Source organism: Sinocyclocheilus rhinocerous, unplaced genomic scaffold (assembly GCF_001515625.1).
Source record: "Sinocyclocheilus rhinocerous isolate Xijiao unplaced genomic scaffold, SAMN03320098_v1.1 scaffold44, whole genome shotgun sequence".
Lineage (NCBI taxonomy): Eukaryota > Metazoa > Chordata > Actinopteri > Cypriniformes > Cyprinidae > Sinocyclocheilus > Sinocyclocheilus rhinocerous.
The window spans coordinates 607,597-624,357 of record NW_015631022.1 but is presented as its reverse complement, the minus strand read 5'-3'; the positions used below and the strand labels follow the sequence as shown (position 1 = coordinate 624,357).

The 16,761-nt window shown below is 34.5% G+C and overlaps 2 protein-coding genes across 3 annotated transcripts; both read right to left on the bottom strand.

The window, feature by feature from the left end:
- Positions 1–2,917: 2,917 nt before the first annotated feature.
- Positions 2,918–10,035, bottom strand: LOC107741053 (beta-1,4-galactosyltransferase 7-like). Its single transcript, XM_016553637.1, has 6 exons — positions 9,284–10,035; positions 6,595–6,924; positions 6,251–6,476; positions 6,077–6,160; positions 5,874–5,978; positions 2,918–3,820 (listed from the first exon to the last, which is right to left on the bottom strand). The coding sequence occupies exons 1-6, from the start codon at positions 9,334–9,336 to the stop codon at positions 3,665–3,667; spliced, it is 954 nt and encodes a 317-aa protein (XP_016409123.1). The 5' UTR covers positions 9,337–10,035; the 3' UTR covers positions 2,918–3,664.
- A 686-nt stretch (positions 10,036–10,721) lies between these two features.
- tmed9 (transmembrane p24 trafficking protein 9) lies at positions 10,722–14,790 on the bottom strand. Of its 2 annotated transcripts, none has more exons than XM_016553635.1 (5): positions 14,629–14,790; positions 14,012–14,112; positions 13,795–13,920; positions 12,314–12,460; positions 10,722–12,206 (listed from the first exon to the last, which is right to left on the bottom strand). In XM_016553635.1, the coding sequence occupies exons 1-5, from the start codon at positions 14,774–14,776 to the stop codon at positions 12,057–12,059; spliced, it is 672 nt and encodes a 223-aa protein (XP_016409121.1). In that variant the 5' UTR covers positions 14,777–14,790; the 3' UTR covers positions 10,722–12,056. The 2 variants fall into 2 exon arrangements, with proteins under 2 accessions (XP_016409121.1, XP_016409122.1); XM_016553636.1 differs by lacking the exon at positions 14,629–14,790 and adding an exon at positions 14,242–14,614.
- Between the last annotated feature and the right edge of the window lie 1,971 nt (positions 14,791–16,761).

Genomic DNA, 16,761 nt, shown 5'->3' with positions numbered 1-16,761 from the left:
CATTAAATGTAATTACAGTTATTCACCGTATATAGTATGGAAACTTACTGATAACCAATTAACAGGTTTTTACTGTAGCATTTTTACAGTTGTTTACTGTTAAAATCACAATGTTTTTTAACAGTGTAGGCTATTTAAAGTGTTGTTGTAACCATTTTTTTTCTTTTAGTAATGGTGTGACATTTTTGTTCATTAATACCTTCACCTGACAATAAATCAGCCTATGGCCAAGTTTACCATGGTAACCATAATCTTCAGGAAACAATAAACATTACGAAAGCTTTTTGCTCTGTTTGTAGGTAGATCACATCTATCACAAGTTTACAGTATACACAATGATGCCTATGACATTTTGGAGGAAACTAGGATGGTTACCATAGTATTTTTTCCCTAAAAGCTCTGAAAAACAGTAGCATCATTTAATAAAGAAATCATGCTGTTACCTTGCAGATCACATAAAGACCTCTAATTTTAACATCTGGCACATCGGACAACTTAAAACTTGATGTAAACAAACTGCCAATCCAGATTCACACTAAAATACACGTTATCATATTATCTGCTACTTAGACAGATGAACAGTCACTGACAAAGGAGGACAGATTGATTTGTTATTCTTTAAAGTGACCATTTACTTAACACTTTTGAATGGGTTTAAGAACTTCTTATAAAATTATTTCAGCATTTTAGAGTAAAAGTCATTAAAACTATGAAAAAAAAAAAAAACACAAAATGTGAAAGAATTAGTGACAAAAAACTAAACTATTTGAGCTTCTGGACTCCAGCTCTTCTTCTTGTCCAAAAAAAAAAAAAATGTGAAGAAATTCATACAAGGCAAAAAAAAAGTTAAATATGTTTAGTTACTTAAAATTATAATAATTATTATTTCAAACATTTGAACATACAACTTTAGAAGGCTTGTAAGCTAATGAGAAATTTAACTTCACAAAATTATTAGTGTGTCCAAACTTTTGACCCTTTGGTCAACTTACCTGGCTTCATTCATTTGTTTAAAAATAAATTATGCAACAGCTCATTAAAACCCAGCACCGTAAACTTCATTAACAGTACAATGTTGTGGAGCTCAACAGCATTGATTGCATGTACACAACAAATCTCCCTCAAAATGCATTTTTTCAAAGCATCTTCATGTGTTAAATAATACTCAAATAAATGGGAAGACTGCATGCCTTACAAAGTGTTATTGACATTGCTCTGCTGGTGAATGTGAAGTAGTACCCTGTATTTTAATAAAGACAGTAATTGCAATGGCATAGAGTCATATTCGCTTTATTTTTTGGCAAATGTGTTCTGTGCAGTTGTGCAGAAGTTTGTCTCCAAAGGCAAAATAGCACTTTAGTTTGGACCGAGTACTGATTCACAGTTTAATTTCAGGCATTGCCAATAAAAAGTATGTGGAGTCCGAATTTTATTAACATTTGCGCTGCATGATGTTTTTTGACATAGCTTTATGCCTCCAGTTCATAACGAGGGGTGAGAACCAGAAGGGCGTAAGTGACATCTTGGGCAAAATATGAAGAGTTAATCTGAAAACCTATAACTCCATTTTTTTCTCAGAAATCACGTTTTTTTTTTAATTGCGACTTATCGGCTTCTGTTCAAAAACAACAAGGGCGCTTATCGGCTTCTGCAGTAAAATGTGAACTCGCGATGCCTTCTCGAATATCACTCGATACTTACTGATATAAAAAAAATTATAATTAAACTTTATTTGGCGTACTACTTACGCACAATGCACATTTCTCAATATTAAGCCTAAAATGTGTTTTAATGTCACTATTGATGAGGACTGTATGATCTTCGAATAATATCGGTCTTTAAATGCATGATATTTAAATTGTACCTGAAGTATACTTGCAATAGTTTCACTTTTAGCACAATCAAATATCCTTCAGAACTACTTTCTTACAATTAAAGTGCATTAAGTACAAAATTAGTTGTTCCAATTTAGCAAACTTTAAGTATACCAGTTTAGTGATATGTAAATAATATGTAAATGTATTTGTAGTATAGCATGAAATAAATGCATTTCAAATACTTTTTTGTATATTTAATTTTCACTAGGGAAGTCATCTGTAAAGGCTTTTTAATCAACCATTTGACCAAATTGTTAAGTGCCTGAGATTACCATTTCAGTAAAATTAATCACATTCAATTAACTAATTTGATGTAAAGGCTTTTTTATGTGATATTTTATGATATTTTATTTTATCATAATGGATTGTCATTTCTTTTAAACTCTTTAATGTAATGTTTTGTTCATATTGTCAGCAGATGCGCCCATGTTTTTTATACACAAAATTGAATAAAACATTGGTGCCAAAAAGGCGCAAGTGACTTTTTTTAAATTAAAAAAAAATTTGAATTTGTTTTTCTCCTGAATAAATGTTAAAATCGTGTTTAAAAAGTATACCGTTATCCATGCGTGTACACATTTTTTATTATAAAAGATTGAAATAATTACACAAAATCAGATCAAACGATGGTCAATTTTTGTTTTGGCCCTCCTGTAAAGTTGGTGCAATGTCACTTACGCCCTTCTGGTTCTCACCCCTCGACACCATTTGACCAAATTGTTAAGTGCCTGAGATTACCATTTCAGTAAAATTAATCACATTCAATTAACTAATTTGATGTAAAGGCTTTTTTATGTGATATTTTATGATATTTTATTTTATCATAATGGATTGTCATTTCTTTTAAACTCTTTAATGTAATGTTTTGTTCATATTGTCAGCAGATGCGCCCATGTTTTTTATACACAAAATTGAATAAAACATTGGTGCCAAAAAGGCGCAAGTGACTTTTTTTTAAATTTAAAAAAAATTTGAATTTGTTTTTTTCCTGAATAAATGTTAAAATCGTGTTTAAAAAGTATACCGTTATCCATGCGTGTACACATTTTTTATTATAAAAGATTGAAATAATTACACAAAATCAGATCAAACGATGGTCAATTTTTGTTTTGGCCCTCCTGTAAAGTTGGTGCAATGTCACTTACGCCCTTCTGGTTCTCACCCCTCGACAAGATCTATATATAATCCTGTGAGTGTAAGTCGTAACAGCATTCCATGCATCTGAAACATGGGAGAAAAGCACAAAGACTGAAACTAGGAAACCTTTGCTTTTATATAAATACTGAATAATGTGCAAATACAATCCAAGTACCCTCGAAACACTTTCATATATATAATATTGTCCTTTTCAAGACGTGATTAATTTTCAAGCGAAAAGAAACAGAATTCTGTCAAGACATGGCTGAGCAAAATACTCACAATTGCACTAAGAGAAACAGTCCAAAACAGGCCACTGCTACAACTAAAATATTATAAAACTCATCATTAAAAACCGGACATTTGGATGCTCGTATTTGAAATGTAGATGATGCAAACTCAAAGTGCAGTACCTGACATTGGTCCATAGTTCAGTTCAAAAATGAATGGATGAAGCCAACAACACTGTCCTATAAAAATAAAAACTTAGAGAAAGTTCTTTTCCCACAGTCACATATTCAAGTCCTTTTGGTTAGCCGATCAGAGTGATTTTTCAAGTGTGACTGGCACCAGTGATCTGTGAAAGCCTTCCTGCCGCCACAGAAGGAGAATGCGAATCATTCTGGCTTTACAGGTCCTGCTTAAGCATATTAGCTGGACTGGCACCATGGGGTCAGGCTGAGGTCACACTCTAGAAAGGTGTTGATGACAGTACATGGAGCTCCGCTGATGGTCACTTCCTGTCTGGACTCCACCTTGTAGCGGAGGTTAGTCAGGCCACCCTCTGGGTCCACCTTAAACTGCTCCTGAAAACGCAGACAGACACGAATCCAAACATTAGGACAGGGGTCTGCGTGACCACAGTGTGTCATGAGAGAGCAGAGATGCAGACAGGTACGTGGGAAAAAAGGTGAGAACATTGCGCGGATCGGGGTCATGCTCCACACTGAGTTTCTTTTAAAGATATTTGCTTTGCATGCTCATTTGTAGTTACTTTAAGGTATTTTTAAAATATTTTTTTATTACCTTATATGTCCAAAACTGTAATTTTTCACAAAAAAAAAAAACATCTTGTTGCAACATTTTACAAAAATCAAGATTGAATATATTTGGTCAAAATCCCATGTTATAAAAGATGAAGCGCTATGCAGGCTATTTAAGACAATGCTGACCTAAAATGCAAAATGTTTGCCCTCTCTCTCTTCACCGTTCCCACATCTCAGACCTCAAATACATAAAATATCACCCTTTTAGACATAGTTTTTGAAGTAAAAAGTAAAATAGTACTATACAAAACTTGTTGAAACAACCAGGGGCCAGATGCATAAACTTAGCCACCATGTTAAGACTGAGTCCTAGTTTGACCAACTAGCAGCTGCCAAGGGGAACTCAGTCTTATTTTTCCAATACAAATAAGACCAATCTACCTTTTCATAACTGAATTAAAAAAGTTATGACAAACACTTTCTCATTGGATCTAAGCAAATCTCATAGGTGACCTATTTTGATCTAAAAAAAGCGAGTTGTCACTGAAAGTTTGTATCTATGGAGAGATATCCACAGACTGAAACAAGAAAACATAGTAATTTGTTTTAGCAAACTGAAATTTTCAAACATATCAACTTCCAGTCTAAGGTGTGGAAACATCTACTCTCTTTTTATTAGTATTTTCCACATTTTACAATAATAGTAAAGTTGTAAAAACTACTAAATAAACCAAACTGAAGAATGGGAATTATGTAATGCCCAAAAATGCTCAGAAGTGTATACACACTACCGTTAAAAAGTTTGTGATTGGTAACATTTTAAAAATGTTTTTGAAAGAAGTCTCTTATGATTGAGTATACAGTAAATACAGAAACATTGTGAAATATTATTACAATTTGAAATAACTGTTGTCTATTTGAATGTATTTAGAATTTTCAGCATCATTACTCCAGTCTTCAGTGTCACATGATCCTTCAGAAATCATTCTAATATGCTAATTTACTGCTCAACTCAAGAAACATTTATTATTATCAATGTTGCAAAGATGAAAGAGATCCGCACTCGTCCAAATACAGCTCAAAAGGCTTATTCCATTTATTGCTCAGAGGTCACAAAAATATGTGCAAAGAAGTGCAAAAGTGCAAGTACAGAATGTTTTCGGGTAATACGGGTATTAACCCTTCCTCAGTTCCATGTTAATACCCAAGGGTTAATATGCCATAACCTTTTATGTGGATTATTATCAATGTTGAAAATGGTTGTATTGCTTTTTTTTTTTTTTTAGAAACTTTAACACATTTTTTCAATATACATTGTTCAATATTTATTGTTCAATACACAGAAAGTATTTATTTGAAATAGAAACCTTTCGTAACATCATAAATGTCTTTACTGTCTCTAGTTATGTACCTTGCTAAATATATTAATCTCACTAAACTAGTGGTCGGCCGATATATCGGCCAACATTTGGCATTTTTCAAATATCGGCATCGGCCGATAAGTTTTTCTGTTTGGCCGATGCGTTCGAGGCGGTACTTTTATTTTGACGAATTAAAATGAATACAATTATATCGGCTTTATATCGGCCACCCTGCTTTCCAAGATATCTGCATCGGCTGTCAAAAAAAAAAACAAATATCGGTCGACCACTACACTAAACATCTAACCTATGAAAGGTAGATCAAATATATACTTACTAGACATTTGTCTGCTAAATGGCATCAAAAGATATCAAATAAACAAATTTTAAAAAAGCTAAATCAAACTCTTTTTTTTTTAAGGTTGGAAAATGTATCACATGATTAATACATAACCATAATGTTGCTGAATTTCATATGAGGTATACATATTTTAAAGCCCAGATTTCTTTACCTGCTTTTGTGCAGCGATCCGCTTCTGATCTCTCTTCCTCCAGCCTGGATCATGGATGTGTCGAAATGTTTTAGTTCCTGTAGTAATACCCGTTGGCCTAAAAAGCTGCAGATATTTGAATGGTAAATACAAAATGATCTATGAAATCAGAAATACAGCTAAAGATAACATCTTTTCTTTATTTTTCAAACACTTTCAAGTACCTTAAGATCAGCTGTTTTCAGTCTTCTAAAAAACTCGTCATCTTCTCTTCCCCATCCCCAGAAGCGGTTCGACATCCCATTGCACTTCAGACACACATGACAAGCGATTGTAATTTGCGAACGAATTCTCTTCAGAAGCAGTATTCAATACTCACAAGTATTCAGGTTTCTTACCAGCTGATAATGTTTCTTGGAAAGCAGCAGGATTCCTCCAACATACGTCTTGTAATGATATAAGGGATGAAGCTCTGGCGAGGCCACATGGAAGGGACCCTCCTTCGAGAATCCATAGTCCAGATCCTCATTTTGAGGCAACAAGTCCACATCATGCATTGCAATGTAGTCTGTGTCATTACCGCTTTCCATAAACCCAACGTTAATAAGAGAGGCCCGATTGAACCTGAAAAGCATGGATACAAACTGTTGTGCAATGGAAACGGCTTTCAATAAAAGAACAAATACATACATATGAATTCAGGTCGGGGAGCTAGACTATTCCAGCGATGAAAGGTACTCACCGAAAGTGATCCAGTTGGTTTACAATAAATATTTTATGTCGTATTTTCTTTTTGTTGAGGAAAGCATGCATATAAGGGACAAATACAAGCAGCTCTTCAAAGCGCTCTCTGAATGGCACAATGAGGGCCATTTTGTGAGGGCCCCAGGATGGGTCATCAGCAGACGAGGACTGTCTCTCTACAGGACAGGGCTGGTGAGGGAGGTGACTGGACCCAACCGTCTGGCTCATGTCTCCTGAACAAGTCAGCTGCACCCAAAGAAGAGAGCCCAAAACAAACAGCATGCAGAGCCCAAAGAGCTTCCAGACGGTGCATTTCCTCGACAGAAAACTGGAAACATGAATACATTTGTGTGAAACCTCAAACTGACATAACGGTGTTCAAGCACTAAATAAATGGACCACAACAGTCCCTGCAAACATAACATCAGTGGTCAACACTTATTAAAGGCCCCCATACGCTTTAAAAACCCCATTTAAATGCTTGATGCGTGAAATCGGCGTATTTCCCTTTAAAACGGAAATTAGAGCTCAAACACAAGTCAGAAGGGAGGTGCAGTCACATTTATCACATTTTTTGAGTGCAAAATCCAGTCATTTCAATAGTGATCCAAGCAACTGGGAATTTCGTGGGAGCACAAAAGATTTCCCTATGCAGATTTCACAACAGCTATATGTTGATTCTGGAAATCTGCAGTGCTGTCCAACAGAAAGTTACTTGTTTTCATGTTAAGCTGTGCTTCATACATTGCTACAGTTGACAATAGGCCGCCTTTTTCCCATGAAATTCAACTAATGTGACTGTACCTTTAAGCAACATTAGCGGGAGGGACATTCACATTCTAGAGAGCATTTGATTGGACAAAACGAATGAGTGCAAGATGAGTCATCAATACTTTTTTGGTTAGTTTTCCAAGAAGAGAAATACTCTTTACAATTAATACAAAGTTATTTATTATTATTATTATTATTATTACAATAATTTTGCATGTGACTTAAAAGCTAACAGAAATGGCCTAAAAGTAATAAAACTAGTTATGATTTCATAGGGTCTTTGAAGTACATTACAAAAAGGTTACAATAAGAGTTTTAGTGAGCCAGTTGATCAAAATTAATTAGCACAAGCAACTTACAATATACAACTGCAAGCATTAGCTACATTGGTTGACAAACGTATTGTTGATCCTCAGGGACCTCATGCATCTTGCTCAATCAGACTTAACCCTATAAAGCCTAAGGTATCATATTTGATACATGAATTTCTAAGGCTCTAGAGAGCATTTGATTGGACAAAACGAATGAGTGCAAGATGAGTCATCAATACTTTTTTGGTTAGTTTTCCAAGAAGAGAAATACTCTTTACAATTAATACAAAGTTATTTATTATTATTATTATTATTATTACAATAATTTTGCATGTGACTTAAAAGCTAACAGAAATGGCCTAAAAGTAATAAAACTAGTTATGATTTCATAGGGTCTTTGAAGTACATTACAAAAAGGTTACAATAAGAGTTTTTAGTGAGCCAGTTGATCAAAATTAATTAGCACAAGCAACTTACAACATACAACTGTAAGCATTAGCTACATTGGTTGACAAACATATTGTTGATCCTCAGGGACCTCATGCATCTTGCTCAATCAGACTTAACCCTATAAAGCCTAAGGTATCATATTTGATACATGAATTTCTAAGGCCTATAAAGTACCAAAATGATTAAAACTTTGCTTAAAAACCTGTAGTACACAATCTACTACACCCTTTCTGTTAATTGACTGATAGTTTATACATTTTTAGCCAATAAATGGCCTTTTTGCTGCAAAATCTTTACTGATTTTTTTTGTAAAAATTACATACAGGCCTATTGTTAATAATATTTCAAGATGAACATTTACTGGACTGATGCAAATTACGTTTACTTGACTATCTAGAAAAAAATATGTTAAAATATGAGTATCAAAACTGCCTGATGTATCATATTTAAAGAAACATTAATTGTTAAGCTCTTAATCATCATTAGTTTGCATTGCATTGTAAGTTGGTAAGTTGTGTCGAGAATCTACAGGTGCATCTCAATAAATTAGAATGTCGTGGAAAAGTTCATTTATTTCAGTAATTCAACTCAAATTGTGAAACTCGTGTATTAAATAAATTCAATGCACACAGACTGAAGTAGTTTAAGTCTTTGGTTCTTTTAATTGTGATTGATTTTGGCTCACATTTAACAAAAACCCGCCAATGCACCTGTATATTCTCACTATATCATACTATATGAGCCATAAAAGCCTGATGCATCAAACATATGCAAACGTTTAAGATTTTCTTCCATATTTTGTCTAAAGGTCCAATAAACAGGTCCATTGAGAATGATTGATTCTGCCTATTATTGCACATGTCAGGCTTTACAGGGTTAAAACTCTACACTTCTCAACACATGCCTCATACTCACTGAACCTCTCCATGTCGCTGCACCCTTTGACTTTCACTTCTTGAAATGATGAAACACATGAAACGACGACTACTAGCAAGCTAAGATCTGTATTCATTCACACAGAAGCTTTTACAAACCCACAGACCACCACTTGCAAATGACTGCAACGATGCATCTATCGGAATAAGATTATATCGAAATAAAACACACATTAGAGTGGCCACACGTTCACATGCATGCTATGAATGAAGCGTCTACCTTCTGTCATCTTTGAAATACAGCACAGGTTTTCTCCGTGAAGCGTACATCATCTTTGAGCCTTTCAGAGCAGCGCTGTACCACGCAAGCAGATCGTAATATCTTCACGAGTATTTCACTGATACAGCCTCGAGCTTGCGATCATGTCATCTACATGTTAAAATCTCATTCCTAGTTTGCAACAGTGTCTTTTGTCTCTTTCCATCACAAATGACTTGCAACTTTAAATCCCATTCTTCCTAGCGGTCGACTTGAATGATTTCTCTCATAGTAGGTACGATGCCAGTCACTCTATCCTCCGTAAAGCACAATCATAGACATATTTCATGATGTTATGATTAGAAAATGTGGTGAGTTCAGTTACACGTCACTCATGACGGTACGACAAAAAAACAAGCTCGCGGTAATGATTTTAGGTTAACACATCCGTCTGAATTACTTAGACGTGTTTTACATGCCTCAGAAATACTATATGGTCTCCGCTTGTTTTATACGGCGCGTCATTGCCGGTAACCGTTAAAAAACTTAAGTGACAACTGTGACAAAAAAAACTTAAAAATCACACGCTGGCTGCAACCGTCCGTCTTTGAAATATTCCTCTGGAAACAACGTACGGAATAAAGTTCCTATGATTTTCTGACCTGACCGGTACAATTAATTTAGAGACATAATCAGAAATATTTGAATACCGTTATATGCATAAAGCATAGGTAACCAAAGGACAGTGATACAAAAAATTTACAGATATGACTAACTAACGAGCAGTTGTGATGGGAAATTCAACTCTTTTCCGAGAATCGGTTCTTTAGAACAGTTCATTTTAATGAACCGGTTAAAACGATTCAGTGACTATTTTACGCTATCGCTTGATTCGACATTCCAATAGAATATTACACGCTCCATTAAAGCTTCATGGTAGGCACAAAGCACTGTTTATTATGTTTATTACGCAAGTTAAGGTGTTTACTTTAGTTATTCGTGTCCTGCGTTCAGTGTGTTGCAATCTTCATTTAGCTCATAAAAGTTATTTAGAACCTAGATAAATGATGTATTTACATTAAACAACATATTTACATTTATTAGCTGAAACAAAATACGTTTTGCAGGTTTTAATAAAACAGTTTTGCAGACCGCTTAAGTGAAACGGTTCAACCGATTCACTGAAAAGATCCGAACCAAAGAAAAATTTGATCACGAATCGGACGTCGTTAACGGGTTAACAGCTGTAGATGGTCTAGTAAATAAAATATCATACATCCAATTACATTTTTAAAGTTCTGAATAGTTTAAATAGTTAACTATATCTATGTAATGAAAATTACATTAGTTAATTTAGCGGAAATGTGAATTTTTGTTCTCCCCTAGTAAATTAATTTCTCTAATTACTATCTTGTAGAAGTTGTTTTACCAAATAATTATGAAGACAACTGAGCCAATGTTGGGGAGAGTGGGAAACTTTATTTCTGAGTGCAATTATAGGGTAGTTTTCTCGCCAACAAATTTTCCTTCCCCTGTCCCTACTTAAAAAATAACCCCATTTCCCAGTGGCTGTTCACAAACTAAAATGACCAAAAACTAAACAAAAAAGTTAAACCATACAAATGTGATGGCAAAGCATTTCAGTGAGCAGTAATCTATGTGTAACAAAACACTCAAAACAACATGCAGTCTTGTTTTTTTTTAAAATTTTTTTAAAGAAAACACATTATGACACCAGCTATGGTATCTGAAAAAGCGAGCAAATCACAAATATCGTTTTTACAGTGTATTCTGGGCAGATCAATTTAAGAGTGAATAAACCACTGAAATCTCTACATCAACCTGAGGAGTTTACAATAGAAAAAAAAAGATGTGAAAAATATGATAATGTTTGTGTAAGATGGTTAGACGGCTTTCAAAGGAAACAGAAAAACTCTGTCAGAGCAACAGGCGATAGCTAATGGGTATTCATCAAAAATATAAAACCTTTTGATATCATTTATTTCAATGTGTCAAGTACTCATAATTAAACATTTCACCTTTTGATAACTACATTTTGCCATTTATTTGGATATATACATTTCAAACGTGTACACGGTTATTCAAAATCACTGAGGTCAGCATCAAACTGTAGCTATCAAAAGGGAAGGCGGCCTGATTCTAACATGATCCGAGTGTTCTTGACAGCAAAAAAAAATAAAATGGGGGTATAGAAAAGAAAACATCAACCAATTGTATAAAGAATAAAAATTTAAACACCAAGAAACATTCACTCTGAGCAAAACTTTAAATATCATACTAATTACTGCACAACCAAACAACAGAACACATTTACACCTGCCACCAGGGTAAACTCGGTTATTTTTGTCTTGTAAATGTTTAAGCAAATAATCCAAGGTCATTTAGGAAAAACGTCATACTCGCAGCCCAGTTAATAGTTAATGTCTTCATCAGCTTTCTGAAACAAATGATAAGGCAACCACTATGCAATTTGTGTTTTGAATCCAGTTAACTGCTTTTGTTGAGTGCCTATCACCTCCAAACAGTAACAAACTGTAATGTGTTTCTGAATAGAAACTAGGTTCACATTACATGGGGTGTGGCACTGAAACGAGCTGCGTAAGACAAATCTCAATGCAGGATAAAAGAGGGCAATTTAGGGAGGGAACTAAACTGAGAGCATGTTGACTTTTCAGCAGCCTTGACCACACAAGAAGCAGGCAATCTTCAAAATGCTGCGTGTACTGTATCAACTGACAATCATCACAACTTTAAAAAAAATCGGAATACAGTTCTATACTAATTTCTTGGCCTCAAAGAAGCTCTTCAGATGTCTCATTTGCCAAAACCCAATGGCCACCAGGATCAGCGTCTGGACGATAGACCACCACAGGACCCTCTGATTGGTGCTCTCGCTGGTCTGTCTGAAGCGCTCCTCGCGATACTGGAAGGACAAGAAAATTCAGATTAGGATCATTCTTGTGCACATATGACCGAAATACCATGTTCTATCACTGGTTCTGTATAACCTCAAACCCACAGAGCACTTACCCTCTGATAGTTCTGCTCTTTCTGGACCTGATCCACCTGCTCCATCAGCTGTCGCACCCTCAGCTGCAGCTCCGTCAGCTTGTCCTTGGCAGCGATTTCTGCATAGTTGTTTGTATGCTCACCAACTTGGATGTCCAAGTGAACACGCTGTATCAAAGATTCAAAAGCAAAAGCTGTCTGAATAGGTAGCCACTGAACATTAGATGGTGCTCTACACAATAAAAAATAAAAAAATGACATATGTGACCCTGGAGCACAAAAGCAGTCTTAAGTCGCTGGGGTATAATTTGTAGCAATAGCCAAAAATGCATTGTATGGGTCAAAATTATTGACTTTTATTTTATGCCAAAAATCATTAGGATATTAAGTAAAGATCATGTTCCATGAAGATATTTTGTAAATTTCCTACTGTAAATATATTAAAACCTAATTTTTGATTAGTAATATGCATTGCTAAGAACTTAATTTGGACAACTTTAAAGGCGATTTTCTCAGTATTTAGATTTTTTTGCACCCTCAGATTCCAGATTTTCAAATAGTTGTATCTCGACCAAATATTGTCCTATCCTAACAAACCATACATCAATGGAAAGATTATTTATTCAGCTTATTTATTCATAATTAATCTCAATTTCGAAAAATTGACCCTTATGACTGGTTTTGTGGTCCAGGGTCACATATTTCGAATTGTGTGTGTGTGTTGGGGGGGGGGGGATATTATATTTATATAATAAAAAAGTTTAATAAAGCTTTTAATGTTTTTTGTACATTACAGTGTGACCAGTGTAACATTTTTTTTCTAAGCACATTTTTACCATGATTAACAGAATACGCCTAATAAAATGTCATTCAGTGTAACAATAGTTAATAGTGTAACCAAAAAAAATATTTTCAGGGATATTTAGAGCAGGAATCATTAGATGGCATTAAAAGCCTCTATTTAAGGATCACAGTGCAGCCCCAAAAACTTATTTATCATCATTTGAAATCATTACCAATCTATGACAATCTCCTTAAAACCACTAGGTTTTACCCATTTATAAGCAAGAAGTTTTTAATAATTTAAAATGTAAAAAAAAATCACTTTTTCTTCTATATTTTAACAAATACAGGTCAGAATATGTATGTTTTTTTTTAAATAAATATGTTACGATGCATGTTAATTGAACATTATTTCACCCATATTTTGTTTTCGCAAAAATTATTTGAATCATTAAAGTAGACACTTTCCTTGCATTTAATACGCTAACATTTATTTAATGTAAAATTAAATAAAAATTGAAAATAAAATTGTAAATCAAATCTAAATTTCAATTATTCAAAAAGTTTTACGGATTAACATTTATTTCCTCACAACATTTTGTCAGTTCGTGTGGATCATATTTGCATTGTGTATTCTGCAATACTGTACTTGTCTCAACAGCGTATTTATAAATATAGTTTGAGGAGAGCAGAAGAAGCGGTGCACAAAATAAACTCACAAGCATCCCTCCAGCAAAAAGAGCAAATTTGGAGGAATTTGAGTGCAAGCAGATTTGATGCTCTCCAGGTGTGTGGGAGGTGAAGATAAACCTGCCCTCAGATCCATACTGGCGGGACAGGATCACCTGAAACCCCAAAAAAAGATAAGCAAATGAGAACAATGAAATGCAAACATGCTTGACTTTTATTACTCGCAAGACCTTTAATCAGACAGACCTTCTCATCGGGATCTTTCACTTCCACAAACATCCCAAGTCCTTGAGTTGCAGGCAAATACTCTTCTTTCTGCTTGTCATAGAGCTGCGTTCGGTAGTTACCTGGTTAAGACAGATTTACATAGTTGTAAGAAAATAAATTGAAGTCATTTCATAATAATCCACTGACAAGAATACCTGACTAAACACAGTAAGTCATTATCTTAGAGTGAGAAGTTATGTCATATTCACTTGGTGTTGTGTCACTGCATTCAGGATATTTCAACATCAGATTCTTGTCTCATAATTCATCTCTTCATCTAATTTAGCCAAAGTCCAGCAGGATGGATCACTATGGCGTTACCTTAAAAACTTCATTCAATGTTTAAAAAAGCGTATTAGTTAATACTGTTGCTTTCTCGGTGCAGTATGCATCTACATGTCTATTTAAATGCTATTTACGGTAAAACCTACAAAATAAGCTCATTTGTAACTTATATTTTGTTTAGTTGAACTAGCTGAAGTCAAGCTGGTTGCCAAAGAATGAACTCTACCTGACAAACCTGCTAGTTAGCACTAGGCTAAGCATTAACGTGCACTACAAAGTTGGCTTATTCCGTTTTTCCTAACGTTACTTGCCTATTATCATGGTTTCGTCCGGTATTTCTTCTATGAAGCATTTCTTTTCAGTCTCGCCGATATGAAAATACAACGCAGACACAAAACTGTTGTAAATGTTTAACAACAACACCAAATAAAGTGTAAACTGCATTCTGACTGCCACCATCTTGACACTGCCGGTGAAACTGCGCATGCGCACTAGCGACTCCAATGCCACGTAACCCATCGTCGGCCATCGTCCAATCACAAGCGGAAAGCGCTTTCCCCAGATTGTTCATGGTCATTGTAGTTTTATTTATTGGTGGGGATTTTGATTCAACCGAGTGAATCGAATCTTTTGCAACGTTGAAAATTATTTATTTAGTTATAAATGGCCGTTACACCAAAAAGCCCCTGCCATCCGAACATACCTCGGTAAAACTTCACATTCTTCATACAACGTTAGAGCGTTCAAAAACATTTTTCATGACTGTAACAAATCCATTTTTATTGGCCTTATGGGAAAACTAAGTTTAGATACACGAGCTTATAGGGATTCAGCGCGATTACTCGCCACAAAGGTGAGTTTAAGAATTAATGTGCTTGACTTAATTTTCATATTTTACTATGTTGTTGCATATTTCGGGCGTCAATCAGAAAATAAAACACATGTAAATGATAACAAAACGGCTGACCAAACGCGGCCTAATTAGGACAGTCTTTTTATCACTATGGGAACAAAATACAAATCATAAACACTATTATATCTTCAAAAAGAACAGGGACTTTGGAAAATGTAATTTTAAGTACAACACTAAAAAATAATAAATAAAAATATACAATACTAATTAATAAAATAATGAATAATAATAATAATATAGAATTAAACTAAATTGTAAACTCAATTTTATCTGTGATATGGTAAACACTAAAAAATAATAAATAAAAATATACAATACTAATTAATAAAATAATGAATAATAATAATAATAATATAGAATTAAACTAAATTGTAAACTCAATTTTATCTGTGATATGGTCTTTTCGGACAGGAAAAGCGATATAAATCGCTACATGAACCTTTTCATATAAACTGGAATAAATACAAAACTAGAGCCAAACTAAAACTGAAGTGAGACATTGGTAATAAATAGTATAGTGAATAAATGAAATAACCATAATTAAAGGACATATGAAAGCACGTATTTCTGTACATTTCGAAATAAGGTACATTAAAAGTGAATAAATCTTTGATTAATATGAATGTTATTTTATCCTTGCTTCTAGAAAATCCTCAATCTATATGTTTTCTAAGAGCTGCTTGTGGCCGTAAACATTTCATTTTAACGTGGCTTGAAGCACTATGCATCGTTAAAGTTTCACTTTCTCCGTGACTATATATGTGACACCGTAAATGTGGTGTTTACACGGAATAATCACATGAGTTTACCTTATGGTCCGGAAGAGTCTCCGTATTCAGTAAGCGATAAAACGAGCATCTTCCATCCGAAGACTTGTGTTGCATTTCGGGGCAAAGCAAAACAACAACAAAAAATATTGTCGAACAACAATATAAAATGCGGTAAACTATTAATTGATTATTCTACAATTAATTGTACTTGTAATTGTACGTTTAATGTCTCCGACAGCTCCTGTAGTCCCATTTAGCAACTTGTTAGCAACCGTCTTTTTTTAAGAAACGTAACCGTTTTTAAAAATTACGAGTGGGGTGTAACTGGTGTGTCTTATGTCCTATAATAAAACGTGAAAGTATCTTGAGCTTGTGTGAACCAGGACTTTATTTTAGGGGATTTAACCAAACTCCCATTCAAAAAACCAAGCGGCAACCTTCGATGGAACCGGAAGTGCTAAAATGCTAACTCGCTTCAGGGTTTTTGCCTACAAAGTGACATCATAGTTATGACATCACAGGCATTAAATTTTTTTGTCTACCGAGGAATGTCACGTGATCCGTGACGTCACAGCCATTAGAATTTTAGAACTTTCTGGGGCTTGCAAAGCAGTCAGTTTATATGACTGATTGATCTGACTGAAGCATCTTTATAGCATTTGTGCTTGTATAGAATAGCTTTTTCGTAGAATCTTCTCTGACAGACAATCAAAATGGCAACATCCTACAATTGGTCTTCAGATGAAGATAACGGTCAACCA

Bases quoted from the DNA above. Each gene is read 5' to 3' on its own strand.
- tmed9 (XM_016553635.1), bottom strand. From the start codon at position 14,776: ATGGTGGCAGTCAGAATGCAGTTTACACTTTATTTGGTGTTGTTGTTA. The intron at 12,461-13,794 runs GTGAGTTTATTT...TCTTTGATACAG, and splicing joins TTTTTGCTGGAGGGATGCTT to CGTGTTCACTTGGACATCCA. The intron at 12,207-12,313 runs GTAAGTGCTCTG...TTGTCCTTCCAG, and splicing joins AAGAGCAGAACTATCAGAGG to TATCGCGAGGAGCGCTTCAG.
- LOC107741053 (XM_016553637.1), bottom strand. From the start codon at position 9,336: ATGATGTACGCTTCACGGAGAAAACCTGTGCTGTATTTCAAAGATGAC. The intron at 6,477-6,594 runs GTGAGTACCTTT...CATGCTTTTCAG, and splicing joins AACCAACTGGATCACTTTCG to GTTCAATCGGGCCTCTCTTA. The intron at 5,979-6,076 runs GTACTTGAAAGT...AAATATCTGCAG, and splicing joins TGAAAACAGCTGATCTTAAG to CTTTTTAGGCCAACGGGTAT.